Source organism: Caretta caretta, chromosome 11 (genome assembly GCF_965140235.1).
Source record: "Caretta caretta isolate rCarCar2 chromosome 11, rCarCar1.hap1, whole genome shotgun sequence".
Lineage (NCBI taxonomy): Eukaryota > Metazoa > Chordata > Testudines > Cheloniidae > Caretta > Caretta caretta.
This window is the reverse complement of record NC_134216.1, coordinates 77264473-77290895: the sequence shown is the minus strand read 5'-3', so window position 1 is coordinate 77290895 and position 26423 is coordinate 77264473. Positions and strand designations below refer to the sequence as shown.

At 54.2% G+C, this 26423-nt stretch overlaps 1 protein-coding gene across 1 annotated transcript; it reads left to right on the top strand.

Annotated features, from left to right (window-relative positions):
• The first annotated feature begins 1285 nt into the window (after nt 1-1285).
• On the top strand, nt 1286-19527 carry LOC125629697 (maestro heat-like repeat family member 5). The gene is made up of 12 exons (XM_075117603.1): nt 1286-1586; nt 4990-5105; nt 12643-12728; nt 12888-13005; nt 13539-13682; nt 14065-14241; nt 14970-15125; nt 15368-15490; nt 15879-15981; nt 16463-16537; nt 17366-17519; nt 18799-19527. Exons 1-11 carry the CDS (start codon nt 1286-1288, stop codon nt 17476-17478), a joined length of 1512 nt encoding a protein of 503 aa, XP_074973704.1. The 3' UTR covers nt 17479-17519; nt 18799-19527.
• Nucleotides 19528-26423: the final 6896 nt, after the last annotated feature.

Here is a 26423-nt window from a genome sequence, read left to right as displayed (position 1 = left end):
TCCAGATTTTGGAATAGTTGAGAATAAGTCAACATATTTGCAGCTGCTAATCCATCCTTCCAGAACCTCAAGCCTTCTAGATGAGAATTTTTGTTCCTTTTCCTGGCTTCTCTGGGAACAGAGGTGTCTTGGTTTTTGGCTTGGCCCTGTCTGTTCCCAGAGCCCCAACATTCTGTGCGCAAAGGAGTGGGGTTAATAATGAAGCATTTTTGCAACTAGGCCCCGGCAATGAGCAAAAAAAACAGAAATTGACCTTGGCTGTTTCCATGCCTGTCCATTGGCAAAGGAGGCGTGAGCTCCATGGGGTGAGAGTCAGACTAGGAACTGGAGCCAGTGACTGGGCTAGGACGGGATTACAGATCTGGTGCGTGGAGGTTTCTTGTTATAGAGCAAAAGGGGAGAAGCTGTGATGTGCTGTGTCCAAGAAAGGCTGTGACAAAGGTGGAACGGGGATCCTGGTGCCTCTCCCCAAGGAAACCTCAAAGCATCTCCTCTTGGACAGGAGCAGCAATTTTCATCCTAGCCGTTAAAGGCAACTTGAGGTTCATAAATTCACAGTTTCAAAGGCTCTAAGGCCAGCCCTGATCATCTAGTCTGACCTCCTGCATAACACGGGCCCTGGAACTTTCCCAGAAGAATTCCTCTTTCACCATGGTCCCAAATGTCTTCACCTGGGGCTGGGTCTAGTCATGGGGGTAGAGCTCAGTGATAGAGTGTTTGACTGCACATTAAGTGGTCCTTGGTTCAAATCGAAGTGCCCCCATTGAAGCCTTTGTTAATAAGCAGCAAATTTCAAAGAAACAAAGGGTTCAAATATGAACTAGATAAATTCATGGAGGATAGGTCCATTAATCACTGTTAGCCAAGATGGGAAGGGATGGTGTCCCTGGCCTCTGTTTGCCAGAAGCCAGGAGTGAGCAACAGGAATGGATCACTTGATGATTCTCTGTTCAATCCCTCTGGGGCACCTGGCACTGGCCACTGTCGGAAGACAGGATACAGGGCTAGATGAACCTTTTGTTTGACCCAGTGTGGCCTGTCTTTTGTTGTTTATATTCTTTTGTTGTATGAACCAGTCCTAACTATTAGAGAAGCAGATGGCTTCAAAAGACCATTCTCTTGGATCTGGGAATCCTGGGCAGACTAATTCCCTTCCTTTAGAGTAGGACAGAAAAACCCATTTCCTCCGTCTTTCTATTCCAGGCTTCGTTCCTTTTTTCAAACACTCACCTCTCGGGAGCACAGAGAGAGCCATGTGCACACAGTGGTCGTCCAACCTGCAGCCATGGAGGCATGCTCTGCCATCAGCCAGCAAGAACAGGCCTTGCCAGAGAAGCCCACGAGAAGCAAATGCTCGTGGAAGATCCTATCAGGCATGAAAAGACTCTGTGTCTGTAGCCAGTCTGACAACTCGATGGCAGATAGCGATGAGGAGAGAACAGTTTCCTCTCCAAGAAGGTGGACGTGCTTTTCCCTGAAGAAGGAGAAGAAGAAGAAGAAGAAGAAGAAAGCAGCCAAGAACCAGGTGGCGTCAGAGGAGGAGAAGCTGCAGGAGAAGCAAGACCAAGTTGAACTGGATCTTACAGGTGAGGATACAAACCACATGGTTAGCAAGGAGCATGTGAGGAATACTCACACCAGTCACTCTACAAGCCTTATGGAAGCGGGGGAACGGTCCCGCTATTGTGGGGAACTTTCCTGGCTTCTGCACTACTCCGGTGAAATGGGCTAGAGGAAGGATCTGAGTCCTCGCTCCCACTTCCTTTCCCCAGAGGCCTCCCTGCCCTGGAGGACTCCCCTTCCACTCTCCTGTCTGGCAGAGTCCTCGTAACCCCGACAAGGCTGGGCCCAGGATTCCTGGGGGGGCTCGACCCCCAACCTTGCTGTGGCCACCCAGGACAGGGGCTAGGGTGTCCCCACTCCGGGGTGCTCTCTCTGCACTGAGCGCTTCCCAGACCCACTGATATTTACATACGATTTAAAGCAAATACAGTTTATTTAATCAGCAATTAATGTAAAAAAGAATAAGGAAAAATGGGAAAGATGAAAGGAAAACACATCACCCCGCTCTGTGGCAGGGAACGTCACAAACCATGTCTCTGGAACGTCAGGGCCGTTCACAGTTGGTTCCTTGTAGGTCCCAGGCCCCTTCTCCGGCCCTGGCTGTGCTGCAGGGATGCTGCGGGTCGGACACTTGCTCTGGTGGTGACCACACCCCTCCAGCCTTTGGGGAGTGGGACCCTCCTTCCCGCCGGGTTCAGATCCCCCTCCCAGTCTGGCCTGCAAGGACCCTCGGCTGGGGGTGTCTCTCTGCGCTGGGCCCTTTGCCAGGGTCCCCCCTTGGCTGGCCCCCGTTGCTCTCCGCACCCAGCTCCAGACTGCTCCAGCTCCAGCCCCAGCCCCACTGTTCGAGCTCCGGCTCCACCCTGCCTCAGCACGGATGCTGCTGCTCTGCCTCCAGCCCCCGGGGCTGCTTCTCCGGCCCCGCTGGCTCTGTGGCTGCAGCCCTGCTCCCAGCCCAGGGTCTGCTCTCCCTGGGCTGTCTCTCTGCCCCGCTGGCTGGCCCGCCTCTGCTCCCCAGCTCAGCTCGGGCCCCCGCTCTCTCCTTAGCTCGGCCCCACGCTGCCTGAGCCAGGCAATTCCAGCTCACGCGGAGGACGGGGACCTTTCTGACCCCCTGACTCCGTCATTAGCCTGCCCGCCCTGTCAATCAGGCTGACCTGGAGCGTTGGCCTCTCCCCATGGCCCCTGAGGACTGTCAGTATCAGAGTCCTGGTTTCCCATCCACCCTTCCCCTTCCTTTTGGGACTGGGACCTAGCCAACCAAAAACCCCACTGAGTTTGAGTAAGGGGCCAACAGTCCCCTTATACTTCCACATCAGGGCCGTCTCAGGGGACAGTGATGGGTACCTCAGACTCTGGAATCCATTCAGTGCCTGATCCTCTTGGAGAGGGTGGCAAAGGTCCATCGCTGAGGTGGGGAGAGCTGACAATGTCAGGTCACGCCCCTCTGGGGGTCTGGCTCTGTGGGATGGGGAGTACTAACATTGCTCCAGGCTGTAAGGGGAACAGAGAGGCTGGATGTTGTAGGAAATCATTTCTTTTCTCCTGGATGTTAGGGGGCTTATTCCTTCACCCACTTACTTCCCTGGTCCTTCTCACATGAACAGAGAGCAGCAATACCCAAAGTCCAAAGGTGCAAACAATTCGATGTTTATTGGGGTGAACTTCCAGCAAGCATGATTCCAGTTTCCTTCCTTAGTATCCTCCTTCCCAACTCTGACACCACAGAGCCTTACACCTGTGTCCCTGTTCCCATTCCTACCCTTAGCCAAACATGATTCCAACTTCCTTACTCCCATTCCCTGTTCCCATTTCCCCCTTTAGCAAAACATGATTCCAATTTTCTTACCCCCATTCCCTGTTCCCATCTCACACACCCACATGCCCACCCCCACCCACACCCACTCACTTCCTCATTGACTACAGATTATATAGTAAAACTTGAGTTCTGCTTAGCTATACCTTAACCAATCATTTTCCTGAAATTTAACTAACCAATCCTAACATATTGTAACATGATTATGTAACCAATTATATCCCACCACCTTAATTAGTTTACACCCAGCAAAATTAATTATACAGCAGACAGGAACAATCACAGAACCAGAGAGATTATACAAACAATAGCAAAGTGGGAACTATATGACAAAACAATACAGAAGTGAGGATTTCACATCCCAGCTATTGATAAGTGAGTTCTTGCCAGACAGGATGCTATCAAACTAAGTTTCCTTTTACATTTTCTCGGCACTTCCCTTTCTCTGGAGGTGATAGGAATACAATCCTGTCCTGATAGTGCCTAACAGCCCAATAGCACCTTCAATGTGACTAGTTTGGAATGTGAGGATGTGACCGGTCGCTTCCCAGCTTATGGCTGCCTCTGCTGCTTAGCCAAAGGCCTGAACCTAAGCTCAGGGCCACAAACTGTCACAGTAAGAGAAGGCCCTTACACCGGCAGACAGTGATTTCTTTCTTTTATACCTCTAGAACTAGCCAAGCGATAAGAATACATCTAAATTCTTAGAGTCTAGGCCTTTACAGACAGGCCTGAATATCTATATCCTAACAGAAAAGGAGTACTTGTGGCACCTTAGAGACTAACCAATTTATTTGAGCATGAGCTTTCGTGAGCTACAGGTCACTTCATCAGATGTTATACCGTGGAAACTGCAGCAGACTTTATATACACACAGAGAATATGAAACAATACCTCCTCCCACCCCACTGTCCTGCTGGTAATAGCTTATCTAAAGTGATCAACAGGTTAACAGATCAACAAATAAATTGGTTAGTCTTTGATCACTTTAGATAAGCTATTACCAGCAGGACAGTGGGGTGGGAGGAGGTATTGTTTCATATTCTCTGTGTGTATATAAAGTCTGCTGCAGTTTCCACGGTATAACATCTGATGAAGTGACCTGTAGCTCACGAAAGCTCATGCTCAAATAAATTGGTTAGTCTCTAAGGTGCCACAAGTACTCCTTTTCTTTTTGCGAATACAGACTAACACGGCTGTTCCTCTGAAATATATCCTAACACTGGATCGGGTCCCTTTCATCAGGAAAATGCTCCCGTGGTCTCAGCAGGTCACAGCTGGGAACCGTACCAGAGCTGAGTCATTCCTTCTTGGGGGGTGAAATGCAAAATGAGGCCTGTTGCCCGTCACTGACGGGAAAGGTGGGCAAGGGGAGAGGAAGAGTAGAAAAGAAAAGAAAAGAAACCGGCCCCGAGGTAAGAAGAAGTCTGTTTGGTAAAAGCCCGCGGCTAAGAGGCATGAGATCGGAGTTCTCTGCTCAGCTCTGCCAACAACCTTCAGTCTGAGCCGGGGCAATTCGCTTCAGGGCTCTGTGCCCAGCTTCCACCCTCTGGAAACCAGGGAGAAGACATGGAAAAGCAAAATGTTAAGAATGTTTCTTTCTGCTGCAGGGATGAAAAAGGAGCTGTCGGAGACGAAGGAGAAGTGGGAAAAAGGGAGCCCAGAAGAGCAGGAAGAAGAGCGTGCTCCCGTCTCCTCATTAACGAGCATCTCCCCTAGGACGATGGTAATGACGCTGTGTGGCTGTGCTCATGGAAAGCACCCCTTGCTGTGTGTGTTCATATCTCCCAGAGCTGGGATCTCTGACAGGAGAACGACCTGCCCCTTGCTCAGGGGGCTGAAAAGGAACACTCTTGAAGTGGGATCAACTCCAGCCAGTCTTTACGAGTTTCTCTGGGTTGTCGAAGGAGGCCCAGTTTGACAAGGGGGTTTAGGCACCTCAAGAAGCCCAGGGGGACTTCGTGGGATTGGCAGACGTGCCTGGCTCAGGTGCCTGATTCTGAGGCACTTTCCATGGCCCACAGGCACGGCTGAAAGTCAGACCAGGCCCATCCCTGCCCTTGTCGGGGTGACCCGCATATCTCCTGGCTGTGGGGTTCTGGCCCATCTCGTGGCACCAGGACCACTTCGAGACAGAACCGATGAGTCTGCTCTCCAGCCTGAGCTAACAGCCGCATGGGTTTTAGCTCCTGTGGCAGGGGCTCCTGCATTGAGATCCCAGGTTCGATCCCGCCTGCCGACATCTGGCTCTGTCCGAGGTACAAAGGCACCTCGACGCCTTTGTGACTCTTGCTGTCAGGGACAGAGCACCCTGCAGCGCATACAAAAGTCTGCAATTCTGGGAGCTCCTGAGGTGCCGGGGGGCTGGAGTGTGGAGGCGAGTCGGCCACTTCGGTGCGCTCTGCTGTGTCCTCAGCTGCGGGCATCCAGGACAGACGGTGCTAATCCAGCGCCACGCAGGCCAGCCGCAGCAATCCCCAGGGGCTGCCCTGGGACACCCGGGCAAAGGCCTCCAGCACCCCAGGCCCTGGGTTGAGGTGGCCCTGGAACCGGGCCCCCAGGAGTAACATTGTGCCCAGTGAGTTCTGACCCACAGGAGCCTGGCCCTGGAGGCCCACGGTTTGGGGTTCTCCTCAGCCAGGCAGACTCGCTCCTTCAGTCTCAGCTACTTTCTCTCCTCTGGCGATTCCTGCCTGTTTTCTGGCAGCGCCTCACGCTGCGGGGTGGGGAAGGAAGAGGGCGTTTCCCTTTGGGCCCTATTCTCACTCCTTTCCTCGCAGACACTGTGGGCTGCCAGAGTTGCTGAGCCAATCTCCTCAGGCGCTCGGGGTGGGATGGGACATGGGGCAGGTTCTCCAGTGACCCCTCGGCGACACTCAAGGAGCAACTCGAATGGGCTTTGCAGGACATTGAGGCTTTCTCAGCAAAAGCTGGGCGTCCTGGGAGGAGGGGCTAGAGAGGGAGGAAATGGGGTGGCCCTTGGGGTCCCCGCACTGCCCGAGAACCTCCCGTCTCTTCTCAGGAGAGGGGGACAGAGCGTGGACGAAAGGCTGAGGAAACCTTGGCACCTGGGGAGGCTTTTTAAGAAACGGGCTCAGCCGGAGTCTCCAGACTCCCTCGGCGCTGGCAGCCTCCCCCGGGGACAGACTGTTCCAGGGCAGCTGCCCGAGGGAAAAACTCAGTCCCCACAGGCTTTGTCCCTGTTCATTGCAGACCCTCGGGGAGCACCCTTCCTCAGACCCGCTCCACGCCCTGCTGATGACAGCCGTGCAGGGTCTGACAACACCCACCCTGCAGAGATTTAGAGCCGCAGAGGAAGAGCTGAGGGCCATCGTATCTCTCCATGGAGACAAGATGGAGAGAGTAAGAGACGCCCGCAGCGGGGCAGGGGGATGCTGGGCAGAGAGGGGGACGGGAGAATCGCCTCTCCTAGGAAACCGTTCCTGGGACACACTGGCATGGTGCTTTGAAGGTTGGCTCAGCCCCTTGCCATTCAGGGCTTGGCCGCGGGGATCCGCGGCGTCAGGTTTTGAAGTGTTCTCTGCCCGAAGGAGCTCTGACACTTCCCTGAGGACGCCCAGCCACACTGAAGGTGTGTGACAGCCCCAGCCCTGGCAAGGCAGCACTCACCTAGTCTGCTGACAAGCCTCCACATTAGGCTCCAGGAGCAGACATGGTTTCCTCAGACATGCTGCAGGGCCTTGTTTTCCAGCTGAAGTATCAGGAAAATTTGGCTTTGCACGTCTCTCTCTGTCTCTCCCAAGCTCTGATCCTGTTTCCCACCCCGCTAGCAAAACAGGTCACACGAATCCTCCACCCAGGGTTGTCGCTCCTGCTCCTTGTTCGAGAGAGGCAAGAGCCATGACCAATTCCTCATGGAAGAGCCCTCGGGGGGGGGGCTTGTCCCTTTAGGGTCTGTCTGCCCTGTCCTGCAAACTCTGCAGCAGGAGCCTGAAAGCCTCCTGGCCCTATGGACTTGGGCTCCCAGGGCTGGCACTGTGGGACCAAAACAGGAATGCAGACTCTTCTGGGCTTGGGCTGGACCTTGATCTCTGAAGCCCAGGGAGGAGGGGAGCTTCAGAGCCTGGGCTCCAGCCCAAGTCACCACGTCTACACTGCTGTTCTAGGTGCCAGAGCCTGAGCCCGAGGGTAGAGAGCCGGCTTTAAGATTTGTTACGGCAGGTTTTACAATCCCGCAGCACAGAGGTTCTCCTTAGGGCTGGGTCTGGAGCTGGCTCGCCCCATCCAACTAGCCCGGCCTGCCATCTCTAGGATGGGCTCTGGGGTCTGGAGCAGTGGTTCTCAACCTGCGGCCCAATCAGCACAGAGCTGCGCCCCATGGGACATCCTCAGGGCCAAACAGGTAGGATTGGATGTGGCCCACAATGGAAACTAGGTTGAGACCCCTGGTCTGGAGGAACTGATTGTGCGAGAAAGAGCAACAGGAAGCTGCAGAGACTGAGGAAAGGCTCCTGCAGGGAAGCCTTTGAGAGCAGCGCTGAGAGCAGTTTGCCATGGCAGGGAAGGCCCTGGGACATCAGGGGAGTTTCGGCTGTGCCCACTGTAAGGTTTTGGGGAAGGCTTTTGTGTGTTTTTCTGAGCTTTAAGGTGCTAAACCAGACCTGCGGAAGACTGGGGTTCCTGGACTTGTCAAAGCCTCTTTCTTCAGATTATGGAGGAGCCAAGATGGGAAACTGAGGTCAGAGGCAGCTTGCAGGGCTGCCAGGAGGGCTTCCCTGGGAGGAGGCCACTCTTTGATTCATCCATCCCTCAACTTCCTGGCTTTCTTCCAGGTTGGAGACGTCGTGGGAGGGATCTTAATCTGGCTCGACAACGTCTGTGATCCCAGAGCCAGAAAAGCAGCGCTGAGGGCCACGGCCTTGCTGGCTCGCTCCCACCCCCAGGACGTGGTTCTAACTTGTGTGGCTCACACGCTGTCATCGCACAGGTAGGGAGCTGCTCTGTTATCACCTCAGTCTGTTATTTCTCTTCCTGCTCCCACTGACAGGCCACAGGCCGGGAAGGGTCCGTGGGGCTCACACAGTTGGAGGGAGTTTCCTGCTGTGCAGAGAGCTGTCCATGCTTACTAAGAGGAGATGGCCAGGCCCAGCCGCTGAGGAGCCAACCCCTCGTCCTGCACTCCCCGGGATGGAGACGTGCCAGTTTTCTGGAGAATTCCAGCATTGTCCTGATTTCTATGGGCCACCCACTTCCTCTCAGATCCAGTACAGGGCCAATAAATGACTTTGGGGCTCACTCAACATCCCTGGCTCATGAGGTCTGGCTGCTCCTTAGTGCATGAGAGAAGGCAGAGATGGCAAAGGCCCATGAGGCCCATCTGTCTATCCCCTGCAGACCAGGGCAGGATTGTTACCTGTCGTCAGATCCCTAGTTATTCCATGGCTGAGGAATAGCTCAAAAAATACACTCATTCTTCTGGAGCTGTGCAGCAGAGGTAAATCTCTGAAGACAGAAATTTCCAGCCCTTATTGTTGCAAAAAAGACAAAAAATCATCCACACATGACCAGAGCATAAATGCAGTGCATCCTGCCTGAGTCTGCAGACAGCCGGCAATAATAGCTCTGAGAGGGGTGAGTGCCTCTTTTCATCTCAATATGTTGTAAACTCTGAATCCTGCTGGTTATTGCTGGTCACTTTGCAGAGTCATCCATCTGAGGTGTTTAGAACACAATCCCCATGTCCCTAGGGGCCGTGAAACCCAACTTGGACCCTAGCCAGAGGTCAAAACTCCGGCTTTCCTCGGCATCTTCTGCAATGCAGTTCTGCACTGCCCAGAGACAAATCTGTGTCACATGGGAGAGCAAATTGAAGAGCAGCATGAAAGAAATTGAATTTCTTGCCCAATTCAGTTACCAGAGGAATACAGTGTTGGTTTTCATATTTCTTTGAGTGTTTGATTTGTAAACCTTTCAGGTTTGAATTCCTTGGAACAGCCACAGTGCTTTCCAGGGGCTGTGCTCACAAGCTGTAGAAACTCGGCAGCCACGGCACAGAATTTCAGTCAAGCTTCCTGAAGACCTTGCTTCCAGGCCATTTGCTCTTGATTTGTCCAACCTAGCTCTCAGTGTCCCCAGGGCTTGACCACCACGTCCGAGCTTCCTCACCAAACTTGGAAGTCAAATGACTGGAAGTCTTTTGGATCCGTCTGCAGTCTTCCTCTGCAGATGCCTGCGGGCACCAGCAGGACTTAGATCAGCAAGAATGGAGAGAAGAGAGGAGAGGGATTTCAATACTAGTTTCCTTCCATCTCTGTCACGCTGGGCAGTACAATCTCCCCTTCCAAGCTCCTGAATCCTCTCCTATCAGGGCATGTTCTGATTCAGTGTCTGACCCCATCCACCACACTGCAGTAGGATTGAGGTGCTTTGAGACACTTGGCCAAACGCTGGGTCTCCGTTACACCCCCAAATAGCCAGAGTAACTCCAATGAGGTCAGGCAAGTTCCTCCGCACTGACCCTAGCGGAACAGAGCAGAATTTTGCAGTCTGCAGTGTGTTGGTCACTCTGTGGTCAGTTCATGGGCACTGTTTGGAAGCAGTGGTGCTGGCTTCAGGAACAATAACCCATTAGGGGAAAGGAATAAATACAACGTTCTCTGAAGGGACTTGCCCAGCCTCAGCCTCCCCACACCGATCGGTGTCTCCACTGAGAGACGCCTTTTCTGCCCACATTGCAAGCCTCTCCCTGGGGAGGGCGAGAGGTGGCCAGGCAGGGAAGGTCTGACTTCTATTTCTGACTCTGCAGATGTGCCCTTGAGCTGTGGAAGGCCTTGGGTGAAGAACCCCAGCTCACCAGGGAGGTGCTGCGGCAGCTGCTGGACAAGCTCCAGCAGAGACGCCGGGAGGAGAAGAGCGGCTATGTGTCCCTGGCTGTAAGTGAGATTTGAGATGTCACTTTGTGAACCCACCACGGCAGGGAGGATGGTGCATCTTTGTGTGTGTGTGTGTGTCTGTGTGTGAGCTTCACCCCTTCTGAGCTTCAGGCCACAGCTCCACTACACAGCTCAGCTGACCTAACCTCCCTGGCTCACAGCCGCCACAGCAAGCCCATCCCTTGGGTGGGGCTGCACTTTGCTGCTTGTGTCAGCCAGGGCCGGCTCCGGGGGCCAGCAAAGGAAGCAGGGGCCTGGGGCAGCCAATAGAAAGTTGGGGCGGCACGTCCGGGTCTTCGGCGGTAATTCGGCAGCGGGTCCTTCATTCCCTCTCTTCCTCTTCAGCGCCACTTCGGGGGCAGCTCAATCGGGTTTTTCTTTTCTTTCCCTTCTCCGCTTGGGGCCGCCAAAATGCTGGAGCCAGCCCTGGTGCCAGCAGCGCACGTCCTCACCAGAAGCGCTTGTCGCAATTCCTCGGTCAGGGTGGGGCATTGCGGGGAGGCTCCTGAGGGTCAGTTGACGTAAACGACGCGGTGTCCACGCCGACACTGCATCGACCGAACTGCATTGACTTGGACTCTCCGCCCCTTGGGGACGTGGAGTTATGAACTTGGCCCCCAGGGGCAGTTCTGCCAATGGGAAGGAAATTCCATAGTTAGGGTGATGCTGGGTGAGTGGACTTGTGTTGACCTAACTCTGTCGTGTAGACCAGACCTTCGTGTGTCCTGGCCACCTCCAATCAAACCAAAGAGGTGTAAATAAAGTTTCCCCCAGGTAAAAGTTACAGATCTTAAGTGGTTTCTCTGCTGCCACCCTGGCTCCGTCGTCTTCTGCTTTAGATGGCCCTTTAGTGAGCAGGTGCAGTTGGGGTGTCTCTTGGAAGTATCCAGGTTTCTGGCTTTGTAAACTGTGACTAGAAATCTTCCCAGCATGGGATCTTGAGATGTCCAGTACGTTTGACTGGGCCAGAAACACTGGGCCTATGAGAACGCATCTCCTCAGGATGGTTCAGCCCGTCCAGTCACAGCTGGAAAGCCAAAGCGCAGGGTCTGCACCATTAAGAGAAATAACGGGGAATAACGTCACCCAGACTCTTCTGATCTTTCCATAGGGTTCCATCCTGCTTCCGTTCCAGCAATGGGGGAAGGTTCAGGAGCTTCCAAATGTCTCCTCCCCTCTCAGGAGCCAATCCTCTTTTGTAACACGCTGGAGAGGAAATGAGACATGACAAAAGGACAGTCGCAAATGGCAATGGGGGCAGGGGGCAGATTGGGATAGTTGAGTGAAATTCTTTCCCCCCTTCAGGCCATGAAGACCATTTATGAGGTCCTTTTCCTATGGGAATACCGAGAAGCCATCCTGGAAATGTATCCCCAGCTGATCATCCTCTGCGTCAGGCAAGTGCAGTATGTGATGGATCTGCACTTGCCAGGGACCTACATGGCCAGCGAGACATCCAGCCCCGAGGAGGGATCCAGCTGCCTCAGCCCCCTAAGGTAATGACTGAAAGGAAAAGGAAGAACAGATTTGTTCTGCTAAACACCTGGGGTCCGTTCATGGCCATCGGTGGTTCGGGTGCTGTCGTTGGCCCAGGCTCAGTTGGGTGCAGGTCCCTCTTGAGGGAAAAGGGTTGAGAGCCGTGTGTTCTTGTGAGTCACACTCGCTCATCTGACGCCATCCACAGGCCAGCTGCTTTCCCCACACACTCAGGCAGCAGTCATGTTTGTGCATCCATCCACCTGTGCCACCCGCCAAAGGGTCAGTGCTTTCATCAGTGCCTGCTGAGCAAATCTGTGGGCCTCCGTCCCTGAACGCAGACAGAACCACACCGGCAGCACATGGGGCCAGGCCCTGCAGGATCTCAGCCTCACAGGCAGGCAGGAGGAAGAGGGACCCGTTCATCTGGTTCTGTGGGCACAGTGAGGGGCTTCCATCTACACGGGAAAACCAGAGCGCCGGAAGACACCTCAGGTGGTGTAAACTGACATCGCTTTGCTCGCTTACACCAACTAAGGACCCGACCCCACATGCCCGCTTGAGTCCTGTTACCTGTCACAGTAAAGAGTCAAGTATTCAGCTATAGGGAGTGATGACACCAATCATCTTAAGAAGCTACAGTGTCACTAATTGGTTAGAAACTCAACGAAACTGCAGTGTAGACAGGGCCCATTGGGCAGGGAAGCACCATGATATCACACTGGATCTATCCTCGGGGAGGCTAGCTACTGCTGACCATGCTGTGTTTCCCAGGGCTTGTGCAGATTTGCCATGCCTGGGGCTGATCTCGTTGCCTGAGACTGGTATTTTTTTCTCTTTAGCACGTCAGTGGAGGCTGTGAAGACTCTTTTCTCCATGCCCGGCTACTGGAAGGAATTTGCCATCATCCAGTTTCAGCAGGGTTGGGACACGATAGCCTCCCGATATTACTACTCACAGGGTGTTGGCCTGATTGCAAGGTAGGAGCCCAAAGTTTCCTCCTCACTGGGTCTCTCTTGGGAATGGGATTTCCGTGTGAAATATTCCTCTGTTCCAGGCTGCCAGCTCAGCCCAGCAACTGGAGAGGAACTCTCTCTCCCCCTTGAAAATCACAAGGGACTTTCTGTTCCATGTTCCAGAGCCATGATCGAGTGTGAGAACCCTCAGCTCCCTGCAGTTTTCAGAGAGGCAATCACCATCGTCCAGAGTGAGAGGGAGGAGGAGCAGAGAACAATTGCCATGGCTTTCTGTATTGAGGTGAGATACATGAGTTGATAGGCACAAGGGGGCTTTCTGGAGAGCAGCTCAGGCCAGCAAGCTCTGGGGCACATTGTCAGCAGCTCAGCAGCCTTACCGCCAGCTAGCTCCTCTCTGCACAAGGATGGTTGTGGGGCATGGCAAAGAGAGGGAGGGAGAGACAGGGTGAGATTGCTCCTGGCTGGATGTGCCTCGATGGGATTATGGGACAAGAGGAGAGGTTTCTCCAGTGCCCCAAGACCATGCTTCTCTCCTCACCTTTTCCTGAGGTTGTGCTTTTCTTCTGTCCCAGGGGTCTCTGCATGGCGCTCAATGAGGCCTGGAGACGCCCCTTTCCCTGGGGGTTGATTTGTGAGCTGTGCATGAGTCCAACTTTTGGGAGTGAACCAACTGAAACAGCAGCAACTGGCTCCCTACGCACCAGAGACTTTGGGTGGGAGTAAGCGGCCCTTTGGTAAAGACGACTGTCCAGGGAAGAGACCCCCCAGGAAGACCTCTGTTCCTCAACCTGATGTTGATTTGGCTCTTTGCAGTTTCTCCAGAGTCCTTCCATTGACACAGTACTGACAAAATCAGAGCTCCGGGCGCAGCTCATGGAATGGACCAAGGACACAAATCCCGTCATATGTAAGCTCAGTCTGCGAGGCCTTGGCAGTATTGTGTTCCAGCCAGAAAAGGTAAGAGGCGTGGATTGCCCAGGGGACCAAGGAAGCCGATGTCTCTCAAATAGCTCGGAAACGAGAGCCAGATCCCCACATAAACCTTGTTGTTTAACACACAGCCATCAAATGGTGGAGGTGCTTTCCTGAGCAAATCAAGGCATGACGTGCTCCCTGCTCCCATGAGCGGAGCCCTGATTGCAGATGGGATGCAATGGGGGAGGTGGGGTGAGCAACGACAAAGGTTACAGTGAGCAGCTGGCACAGAGTGACAGGAGAACGACTTTCTGCCCCGTTGGGGGGCTCTGCCATCCGTGGTTTCTCCTAGGCGGGAGTGGTCCAGCATGTGCTCCAGGCTGTCAGCCCGGAAAGTAATGAGTTGCCTTCTTCATTCCTGCAGGTGAGATGGTTACAGGCCCAGCTGCCAGGAACCGTGGCCAGGTTTTGTGACCGGGATGGAGGGTGTGTCAAGGAGGCCATGCACAAAGCTGGAGACATCATCTACCTCCTCAAGAGGGAGGGGCTTGGCTCCATCTCCCAGGACATTGCAGTCAGCCTTCGCCCCTTCATTGATGACGTAAGGCTTGGAACCCCAGGAGAAGCCCGTTCCCCCCCTCCACCTGTCTCTGATGCCCTTGTCTCTCTCTCCCCATCTCCTTGGCTCCCGCCCCTCAAGCCTGCCATGGAGCCTCCAAGGAGCGCCCCTGCCATGGGTGGGGAATCTCCTGCTGAGCCACCTCCCTGTCAGAGCTCTTCTCGCCAAAGCTCAGTCTCAGCGCCATGCTCCCAGCCCCTGCTGCAGCCTGGCCTGGGGGAGAGGGGGCCTGGCCCTGGGCAGATGCCCAGCTGTCTGGAGAACACAGGCCCCCAAAGAGGTGGAGATTCTCAGCAGGAAAGAGGTGGGTCGGGAATGGCCCGGCTCTCGGGGGCACCGAAGAGCAAAAGAAATGCTGTGTTTTGTAGCAGCGAATCCCTGCAAGGCTCCAGCAGCGGCTTCTCCCCTTCCCCAGACCAGTCTCCAGCAGACTTCTCTCCCTCTCCCCAAATCTTCTCGGGTTCTGGGATTCTGGGCTCTCCAGACAGAAACTGCCTCTGGGACACCCTGGGGCTGCGCTGTCCTGCACAGGGTCTCAGGCCCTGCACAAGATGTCTATGGCGCTGGCCTGGTGTCCGCCCTGCTCCCCCCACCCAAGTCAGTTCACACGGGGGAACCGGAGCAGCGGGCGGATTATGACTCTGTCGCGTTCTGCTCTGATACTGCCTGGCTTTAACCGGGCGTCCCCACCCCCTGTGTGTCATTGCCAGGAGAGGGGCAGTGTGCGCTCAGCTGCCATTTCACTGCTTGGCAACGTGGTGAGCAGGGTGCAGGACCCGGACAAAGCCCTCGTGCAGCAGGAAATCATCCACTGCTTGCTCCCGCTGCTGCTGCATCTTGCAGACCAGGAGGAGAGTGTGACACTGGTAAGTGCCACGGACATAATTTCCTTCAGAGCAAAGAGCCAGAATCCCCTGGGGCACCCACTCCAGTCATCGCCAGAGCCCCTTGCCCAAGCAGAATCTTCTCCTCCCTGCTTCACTCCCTGCTGGAGCCTCGTGCCTCATCCATCCTCACAGCACACAGCACAAGGGGTGGAGAAGGTCCAGTGTCCCCCACACTATCCCTCTCTCAGTGAGAACCCTCTTGGTCTCCCCTTCTCTTGCAGCGATGTAAACTGACGCTCTTCCGCTGCGCAGTGTTTCTCGGCTGGGCTCATTTGAAGAGGCTGTTCCGCAGCATGGCCTGGGATGGCTCCTCACAGCTCTTGAAGAGTGTCGGGAAGTGCCTGGTAGGTGAATTCCTTGTGCCTTGAGAGGGGTGAATGGGGACTTGAGAGAGACCTTTCTAACCCCACAGCCTGAGGACCCATCCGCTTCGGTCGGGTTGCAAGACGCTATTCCAGGCTCTCTGCTGGTTAATTTCTGCAGGAGTTACAATCCGTTCCCATTGTTGACATTTTCCTCCACAACTGTCAGACCTCCAAACTTTTGTCTTTTCAAATGAAAGCGGAGGTTCTGGAGAACACAACAGTGACTTCAGAGAGGTGCTGCTCTGGTGTATGGGTTCGTATTGGCGGTTGCCATGGCCTGGCTATATGCTTTGGCTTTCCTGGACTATTCACTGTGGGGAGAACATGTCATTTGTATATTGTGCATTTCTTCCTTCTTTCTTTCCAGATGCAGAACAACAAGAGCCACATCCCCAAATTCCTGTTCCAGGCCCTAGACTACCTGGAAAGCTCACAGACAACAATACGACACTCTGCAGCCTTGTTCATTGGTAAGCAGAGCAAATTCACTTCAGCTTTTTTAAATGTTTCCTTCAAGGCCCTTTTCTAGACAGCTGCTCTGTTCCCTCCGACAGCACCAGAATCCTAAAACGGGGTGTGTGTGTGTGTGTGTGTAAGAGAGAGAAAGAGAGAAAGAGAGAGAGAGAGAATTAACATGTATTCCAAGATGAAGGGAGCAACTTAGCTGTATTGACTGCACCAACTTCCCCTGCCCACAACAGCTCTTTGGCTGCGCCTAGGGGAGATTGAATTCACATCATGCTGGTTTGATGTGAATTCAGTCTCCTTTAGAAATCAGCTTCTCAGTAACTGCTGGGCATCTGATGCTTTATCTAATCTGTTTTGTGAACAGATGTAAGGAATGTATTTAATTTTCCGAAGGGCTGTCTTGGGGAAATGGCTGCATCTTCAGCAGTTTTCAGCGAAGTATTTGAAAAGTAATGAGATCCATTGTATTCATTGTATGTCTAGGAAATACTATCCACCATTACTGTGATTTGTTGTCTGAAACAGTGAATGAAGATGGCATCTCCCGCCTGTATGAAGGTAAGGAAATACCTCTGTGTGTTTGTGCCTCTGTGGGAAGTACAGGGGTGCAGCACAGGGCCCGAACACAGGTTTGAATGTGGACACAGGTCCCTCTCTGTCTCAGGACAGCATTTAAGGAAGAAGGATGGTCATGCGAGCGTCATCAAAGTACCACAATATGTGTATGGGAGCAGGGGAATTCCATCTCTATCTCCTAGTATAGACGTAACCTTAAAGCTGTGTGGGGAAAGTGTCTTCATAAAGGTCTGAAAGTCTGTAATGGAAGGCCTGACAGAATTGAAAAGAGCCGTTGTTATTAAGGATGATGATGATGACAATTATCCTCATCACCTGCCCTCCCTGTACTGGAGTGATTGCAGGCCAGGGAGATTCCCTCCGAGATTGGTTATCAGCTCATAGGAAATCCCATGAGGGCACATGGGAAACACTTCTCCCTGTGACCTCTTGAGGAATGAAGGCACAGGGCCACAAAAGATTTCAGTAGACATTAGGAGCCTAAATCCCTTTGTGGATCTCGGCCTAAATGTTGGATGGTTTAATGTCGCTGCGGCTGTCACTTTCCTGTTCCATCAAAAGAACAAGTGCCCCCAACCGTCTGTGTGTAGGGGTGTGTGTACGGGTGTAGGCCGGCGGAGGGGGAAGTGACAAGAATGGGGTCTCCTCTCTGTGCAGGGCTATTTTGGGAGGAGCGGAGTTGTTGTTCTTGTGCCCTTAGACTCTTGGGGAGCTAATAGCAGGGGGCCATGGCCATCGGGAGTGGAGATTTCCTAGGCACCAGGCACATCAGCACCAGAGGCTTTTCAACCCATTTCCTCTTGGTTTCAGCTTTTCAGGAAGTGCCTTTGAAATCTGACAGGACCACGTGGTACATCCTCAACAGACATTATAAATGGTTGCAGAAGCTTGTAAATCTCGTGTCGGGTTGTGCATTTGACTAGGGAACCGGGACCGACACAGAAGAGCTCTTTGTCCTGCTATGGTACGTACAGCAGACTCTTATCAACTTTTTGGTGTCCCTAGCCTCTGTTTGCCAGCAGGCAGGAATGGGTGACAGGGCATAGAGCACTGGATGATTCCTGTCTGTTCACTCCCTCTGGGGCACCTGGCAGTGGCCACTGTCGGAAGACAGGATACTGGGCTAGATGGACCTTTGCTCTGACCCAGTCTGGCCTTTCTCATGTTCTTATGTTTGGAACCGGGGCTGAACAACGAGGTGGATATTGGCAGATGACACAAGATTGTGCAGATTAATCAGCCTAGAGAAGACTTTGAAGAAGTTCAAAGGGATGTAATCAAGCCATGTGACTGGGCAGCACCATGGCAGATGAAAACCAGCGCTGACCAGGGCAGGGCCATACACATGGAAAGCAGTGCGGTGAACGACTCCTCCATATCGCTGGGGTCAGAAGCCAAAGCACGGCTCGTTGGGCCCAGTGGTTGGAGCAGGGGCGCTGGGGCCGCGTGCTCAGAGTGGTGGAGGTCGAGCCGAGGGGAGCCAAGGGTTGGAGCCGGAGTCAGGAGTCAAGAGCAGGATTGGAACAGGCTGGGGAGTAGGGCCAGGGCCGGATAAACAATTCCCGGCCCATGGGAGCTGCGTGGGGAGGCGCGGGGGGAGGGCAGAGCTGACAGGCAAGAGCAGCCCCCGGGACAGAGGTTCCCAGTGCAGTGCTGGTCGCGGCGACGTGGCTGCGGGGGGGCAGGAAGAGCAGCGCGGAGCCGCCTCGCCCCCACCCCAGCCAGGCAGAGCCGGCCCGGCTGGAACGCAGCACACAGGGGTTTTAGAGGCTGCAGCTCGGGCCCCCCTTAGCCCGGCTCCTTTCCTGAGTGCACCATTGCCCCACTTCTGCCCCATTCCCACCCACTGTTACAGGGCAGCACCCTGGAGCTGATCTCTGACATCTCTCTCCCTGGAATGAAGTCACTGCAGAGTCAGCACAACCCCACCTTTGGGCACCATGTAGGACATCTCACCCCACCACACAGAGCCCGACATTCACACAGCTTCTCGCATGTGGTTCCCTCACTCATCAGTGCCAGGCGGAGAGAGGAGAAATTCTCCCAGACTCCCTTTCACCATTGCCAGCCCCCAGGGTAGCGGAGGTTGCCGGGGGTTGGGTGCTCTCTTTAAGAAATGCCAGCTCTCCGGGAAGTTGCAAATGAACATTAGCAAAGTGGGGTGGTCTTGTGCTGTGGAAAACCACCCTGCTTGAAGGTTTTGGTTTTCTAATTTGTGGTCCTGCCCTTTCTCCCTCTTCCAGACATCTAGAGGCCAACAGGAGCCAACTGAGCCCACCACTGATCCCATCTCTTGTGAGATGGCAAAGCAGCTGTTGCACGGGAAGGAGGAGACAGAAGAGGCCGAGCAGCGTGTGCCGGGGTGTACCAGCCCCACGTAACCCCACAGTCTAGGCGGAGGAAGCCAAGCCCCTCCCCAGCCCTGCCGGACACGCAACAACTGGAGCACCAGTGTGAAAGGGAGCAGCTCAGCTCACGCTAGGCAGAGCGCCGAAAATGGAGGATGCACCAGTCCAGAAGCAGCTGAAGCCCCTGACTGCAGAGCCCCGAGGCGCCGAGACCCAGCCGCACCCCCGGGTGCCTGCAGACGTCCAAGGGAGATCGGAGTGTCTGGGAGTTTCCCACGCCGGGAGCCCAGAGACCCCCAGCCCGTGGCCTAGAGACTTCTCCTCTGAAGTAACCTGGGTGAACGAGCCATTGTCATGCTGAGTGACGTCAGCATGTTCTGGTTGGATCCCCACTGACTCAACGGCAAACACATTGGCCACGGACAAGGCCCTGGGCTAGGGCAAGGGGGAGTAAGGAGAGTCTGGGTCCCCCTGCCCTGGCTGCCATTCATCCTCGGGTGGCTGCCCACGTCCCCATTGTGCCACTAGACTGCACAGCCGTTGACTCTGGTCGTTGGGCCACACAGCCCCGACGGAGAGGACAGCCGCACGGACTCTGGTCGTTGGGCCACACAGCCCCGGTCGGAGAGGATGGCCGCACGGACTCTGGTCGTTTGGCCACACAGCCCCGGTCGGAGAGGATGGCCGCACGGACTCTGGTCGTTGGGCCACACAGCCCTGGATGGAGAGGAGAGCCGCACGGACTCTGGCCATTGGACCACACAGCCCCAGATGAGAGGGCGGCCGCACGGACTCTGGTCGTTGGGCCACACAGCCCCGGTCGGAGAGGATGGCCGCACGGACTCTGGTTGTTGGGCCACACAGCCGCGAAGGAGAGGGCGGCCGCACGGACTCTGGTCGTTGGGCCACACAGCCCTGGATGGAGAGGACAGCCGCACGGACTCTGGCCATTGGACCACACAGCCCCAGATGAGAGGGCGGCCGCACGGACTCTGGTCGTTGGGCCACACAGCCCCGACGGAGCGGGCGGCCGCACGGACTCTGGTCGTTGGGCCACACAGCCCCGACGGAGCGGGCGGCCGCACGGACTCTGGTCGTTGGGCCACACAGCCCCGACGGAGAGGGCGGCCGCACGGACTCTGGCCATTGGACCACACAGCCCCGACGGAGAGGGCGGCCGCACGGACTCTGGTCGTTGGGCCACACAGCCCCGACGGAGCGGGCGGCCGCACGGACTCTGGGCGTTGGGCCACACAGCCCTGAGTGGGAGGGCTGCCATTTTGGCTCTGGCCATAAGGCCAAACCACGCTGAGGCTAAGGACAGTTATTTAGTTTCACCCATGGGACCTCGCCCCTTTACCCCTAAGGCATCGCCCATCTGTCACCATAAGACCCACACCATGATATAAGACTTTCGGGGTCAGGATGCAAATATGAGTAGAAGCAAGGAGTAGCATGTGACCTCTCTAAGAGCTCCTGCCACTCCTTTACCAATCTGGGGGTGTTTTATCTCCATCCATCTGCCTCAGGAATGGATTTGACCAATGGGGGAAAGTTCTGGGGCAGAGTGACCCATCCGGAAGTGGGTCACGTGACCCCTCCGAGAACTCCTCCCAGTTGGGGTGAGCCTCAGCCCCTGAGGACCAGCCAGAGAGGGGATTTCGCCAAATTGGGTAAGTGCCGTGGTGGGGTGACCTGCCCGCAAGAGGGGCCCATCACTGCTCCATGAAATCCCCCCACTGTCCTCTACTAATAGGTCAGGGTTTCACACACCCCATAGGCCATCCCAGAACGGTAACGTACCGATCAGAATAGGCAGTGCCCGAAGGTCTAGGCCAGAAGCCGCCGATCTCTGGAGCTCCATGTTTGCGTGGCTGGCAGCATCCTCCTGGAAGTCGCAACACAACACTGTGTGGAAGATCCCGTCTCGTTCCAAGGATGTCTTTTGCAGAAATCATGGCCTAGGCCTTCGGGCTAAACCTGTTCTGGATTGGTACACGTTTACCTTCTGAGATGGCCTAAGGTGGGAGAGAAACCCTCGCCAATTGGTAAAGGGCGGTGTGAGGACTTTTTAGGGACCACAGGATCCTGTTGCGGGCAGCTCACTCCACGATGGCACTTCCCCTATTTGGTCAAATCCCCTCTCGGGGTGGTCCTACAGAGCTGACGTCCACTTCAGTTGTAGAGGACAGAGGGAGGAGTTCTCAGAGGGGAGATACAACCCCCTTCTGGATGGGTCACCCTGCCCCGCAACGTCCCCTGATTGGTCAAATGCATTCTCTGGGTGTGTAAAATGGTGTTTGCCCCTGCCAAATTTTCGTAAAAGAGGGGAAGAAAGGCATGTACGTTTTATGTTATCTATAAGGTGGCCATCTTGGACTTGGCAAAAGAATCTGGTGACCTTTTGCCATTGGCTATATTCATTTGGGTTGGGAAGCACACTCCCACGCACGGATTGAATCCGCGTAGATAGGGTCTAACATCCAGGCAGAGACGACGCAAAGAGGGATAGGGAGGGTTTTTAGTTAGGTCTACTCACCCGGTCCTGTGTCCATCATCGAAGTCTGTCCCTGACGTCCAATGTCAAGAGAGCAGAAGCTGTCCATCGCTCTCCCTGCAAGAGAAGGTAGAAAGCACATCAACATTTCCTCGCGGGTGTAATTGTTTGTGAGAGTGGAGCATTTCCAGAGTTAAAGTTTTGTTACTCCACCCCTTCTCTAGCCTATCCTAGTCCTTTCCCCCATCGTAAATAAAGTCTTGTTTGTGCGGTTACCACTGTGTGGCCTTATTTTCGTGTGCTAAGGCAAGCTCTGACAGATGGGATTACAGAGGGGACTATGTGGGAAGACTTTACTGTAAGATTCCCCGCATCTTCTGAATGGGGTTTGGGTTCTGCCCTCTTTAAAGGAAGGAAAAATCCTGACAGGTGATCCTAGGGGGCTGAAACCCACCGTGATGAGTTAGTAATCTGTCCTATTCACCACTCTAGGATGGAGTCTGGGATGCAGGCTCTGGGATGGAGTTTGGGTGCTGGGTGCAGGCTCCGGGCTGGGGCACAGGGTGGGGGTGCAGGATGGGTGGAGGGGTGCAGGCTCTGGGAGGGAGTTTGGGGATGGGAGGGGCTGCGGAGGGAGGGGCTGCAGGCTCTGGAACGGAGTTTGGTTGTAGGCTCTGGGCTGGGGGAAGGGGTGGGGGTGTAGGAGGGAGTTTGGGTGCAGGAGAGGGTGTGTGGGAAGAGGGTGGGGGTGCAGGCTCTGGGCTGGGGCAGGGAGAACCGCAATTAACTCATGCAATTAACTCAAAAAAATTAATCGCAATTAAAAAAATTAAAACTGCAATTAATCATGATTAATTTTTTAATTGTGATTTTTTTAGGTATGATTGATCACCCTGTTAAACATTGAATACCAACTGAAATGTATTAAAGATTTTGGGGTGTTTTTCTCCTTTTTTCAAATATACTGATGTCCATGACAACACAGAATACAGGGCTCACGTTCTAGGATGATGGTTTACAAATATTTACACTGTCAAAGTAATAAAAGAAAGAGCATTTTTCAGTTCCCCTCATAAAAGTGCAGCAGTGCAAGCTCTTGGGCGTGAAAGTGCAACTTACAAATGTAGATTTTTTGTTTTGTTCCAGAACTGCACCCAAAAGGAAAACAGTGTAAATGTTTCGCGCCTACAAGGCCACCGGACGTTGAGAAGAGGCGTTCGCATGGCACTTTTGTAGCCAGCATTGCATGGTAGTTATGTGCCAGGCATGCTAAACATTCGTATGCCCCTGCATGCTTTTGCCACCAGTCCAGAGGACATGCTTCCATGCTGATGATACTCGTTAAAAAAAAGTAATGTGTGAATTAAATCGGTGACTCAGCTCCTTGGGGGAGAATTGTCTGTCTCCTGCTCTGTTTTACCTGCACTCTGCCACAGATTTCATCTCCTAGCCATCTCGGATGATGACCCAACACGTGGTGTTCGTTTTAAGAACACTTTCACTGCAGATCTGACAAAAGGCAAAGAAGGACCAATGTGAGATTTCTAAAGATAGCCACAGGACTTGACCCAAGAGTTAAGAGTCTGAAATTGGACTCCAAAATTTGAGCGGGATGAGGTGTGGCGCATGCTTTCTGAAGTCTGAAAAGAGCAACACGCCAATGTGGAAACGACAAGATCCAAACCATCGAACAAGAAAATGAACCTTCCGCTGGTGACATCTCAATCTGTCATCAGCATGGACGCATGACCTCTGGAACGGTGGCTGAAACGCGAAGGGACGTATGATTCTTCAGCACATCTGGCCTGTCAATATCCTGCGATGCCAGCTACAACAGTGCCCTGTGAATGCCTGGTCTCCCTTTTAGGTGACACTGTCAACGAGAGGTGGGCAGCATTAGCTCCTGCAAATGTCAACAAGCCCCTGTTTGTCTGAGCGATTGGCTGAACAAGTAGTAGGACTGAGAGGGCTTGTGGCCTTTCAAGTTTTTCATCATTTTATTTTTGAATGCAGTTATTCCACTTCTGTTACGTGTGAAAAATGCAGATTTTTCTTCCCCATAATTACAGCACTTACTCCTAGACGACATTTGCTGACTGGCTTTATCAAGAAGCATTAAAAATGGGTCTTCACACATTTAGCACTGACTGTCAGCCCCTGCCATGTCGTGATACCGTTCAAAGCACAAGACACTGTTTTGATGAAAGTATTTTAGTGCTTGTAGGCCCGGAATGTATTCAGCTGATTTTTAGAGCCCGTTAGACTTTTGGTACGTTTTTCAAAAGCATCTGTTTAAAATAATGTAGGTCTGGGATCGGGCACCTGACAACACAGATGGGGGCCTAGTGGGCTGTTCCAAACAGGTTAGGCACCAGGGGCTAGCTCAGCAGCAGCCGTGCAGAGACCGAGTGGCGGGGCTGGGGCTGGAGCAGTCCGGAGCTGGGTGCGGTGAGCAGCTGGGGAGGGCGAGGGGGGCCCTGGGCAGCGGGCCCCGCACAGGGAGACGCCTCAGCCAAGGGGCTCTGCAGGCCAGGATTGGATCGTAACCCCGACAGGGCGGGGGCCACACTGGGAAGAAGGGTCCTGCCACTTCGCGCCTGAGAGCGTGTGGCCACCACCAGAGTGAGTGTCCGACCCGCAGCATCCCCGCAGCACGGCCAGGGCCGGAGAAGGGGCCTGGGACTCACAAGGAGCAGACTGTGAACTGCCCTGACGTTCCAGAGATGCTGTTTGTGATGTTCCCTGCCACAGAGCGGGGTGATGTGTTTCCTTTCACCTTCCCCATTTTCCCTTATTCTTTTTTAAATTAATTGTTGATTAAATAACTTGCATTTGCTTTAAATTGTATGTAATGGTCAGTGGGTCAGAGAAGTGCCCAGTGCAGAGAGAGTACCCCGGAGTGGGGACACCCTAGCCCCTGTCCTAGCTGACCACCGCAGGGTTGGGGGTCGAGCCCCCCAAGAATCCTGGGCCCAGCCTTGTTGGGGTTACGAGGACTCTGCCAGACAGGAGAGTGGAAGGGGAGTCCTCCAGGGCAGGGAGGCCACTGGGTAAAGGGAGTGGGAGCGAGGACTCAGATCCTTTCGCTAGCCCACTTCACCGGGGTCGTGCAGAAGCCAGGACAGTTCCCTACAAGAGCAGGACTATTCCCCCGCTTACAGGAAGAAGGAGGTGCCTGAAAGTAGGACCCACAAAACCCAGTGTGCGAGGCATCTCCACACCGACGCTAACCAACGGGAAAGGCCGATGGGAGGGGTGTGTCCTGAGCCCCCCCTGCCTCTCTGGATCTCAGGTTACGAGGTCTGGCTTGGAGAGAGGTACCTCCCCCGGCTCCCGCCAGCCCAGCTTTCCCCTGCCCTGCCCTGCCCTGCCCTGCCCCGGCCGTACCTGGTTCCAGCCCGGCCCTGCCGCGGGGTGGGACCAATACTGCTGCCAAGGCCGTCCCGAGGGGGGTGCGGGCCCGGGGCAACCCCCCCTCCGCCCCAGACCCCGCCCCGCTCCACCCCTTCCCCCAAGACCCTGCCTCCTTCCGCCCCTGAAGCAGCAAGATTAATCCCATACGTTGCATTGATTGTGACTTATTTCCTGATTTGAAACAAGACCAAAAGGACCTGAGTCTCCTCGCTGTCGATAGCCCCCCTCTCGGCCAACCAGCCCTGAGACTCTGAGGGGCGGGCGGCTGAGAGGTCTCACCAGAGGTCCCACAGGACGGCCAGGTCACCATCAGAGCGGATCGCTCTCAGATCCAGACCCACCTCTTTGTGAGGACCTCCCGCGATGAGAGCAACCCCCCCTTGCCCACCCTCCTCCTTGGGCGAGAGAGGGAAAGAGGGAAAAAAGAAGCAAGAGAAGAGGAGAAAGGAGGGAGGAAAGAGGAAAAGGGAAACCAAAAAGGATAAACCCCAAGGTCCCCAGTGATTCCAAGCGTCAAAGCGCTCGGTAGGAAATCACATTCTGCCCCCTTAAGCCAGTGTTTTCTGTGCCGAGAATTCTGCCTGCAGCAGGTGCATCAGACCCAACAGGTTCCAAACCTCTCGCAGCCTCCGACCTTGTCCAAGGGACGTTCGTTTTCTGGCACAACCAGGGGTAGGAAAGGAGAAAACTCCACAGAGGCTCCTCCTCATGCTACGACGTGAATCCTAATTCTCTCCCCGTCCTCGAGGGGAGACCGGGAGAAGGAGACGTGCGGCAGCAAAGCCGGGGGGGTCTCAGCGACTGCCCTGGCCCTGCACCTCGGCCCTGCCCCGCTGATGTCGGGGTCTCTCTGTGAGGTCACCCCCTCCCCACCACCTTTGCCCAATGGGCTGAGGTCCTGCAAAAGGCCTTTGTGATCTCACTGCCCCCCCACCCCTCCCCTCCCAGCTGATGTCCTGCCCCTGCCCAGCCTCTTGGAGCTTGGAGTTGTTGCCCCCGGATCTCCGCACTCAATGACTGGTGAGTCGGGGGATGGAGCCGGCTATACAATAAACCACCAGTTTTTCATAAATTAGTCGACTTAAGGCCAGAAGGGACCATTGGAGCATCTAATATGATGCCCTGCATCTCCCAGCCCTCCCGTGTATCACAAGAGCTGCTTTTTGATGAAAGCACTTTCCCGAAAGGCATCTAGTCTTCACTGGAAGACATCAAGAGATGGAGAATCCATCACTTCTCTTGCCAGTTTGTTCCAGTGATGAGTCGCCCTCCCTCTTACAAATCTCTGCCTTGTTCTAAGGAGAATTTTTCTGATTTCTGCTTCCAGCCATTGGTTCTTGTTCTGCCTTTCTTTGCAAGACTAAAGAGCCCTTTAAATACTTGGTGTTTTCTCTCAGCGAAGGCACTGCAGGCTGCCATCAGCTCACCTCTCCATCTTTTTAAAAACTAAACAGACTGAGTTTTTCAATCCCTCCTTATAAGTCTTCTCCATCCCTCAAATATGGCTCTTTTCTGCACCCTCTCCAGTTTTTTTTAACGTTATTTTTGAAGTGTGGACACCAGAACGGGATGCAGTATTCCAGTGTCAGTCTCCCCACTGCTGAATCAC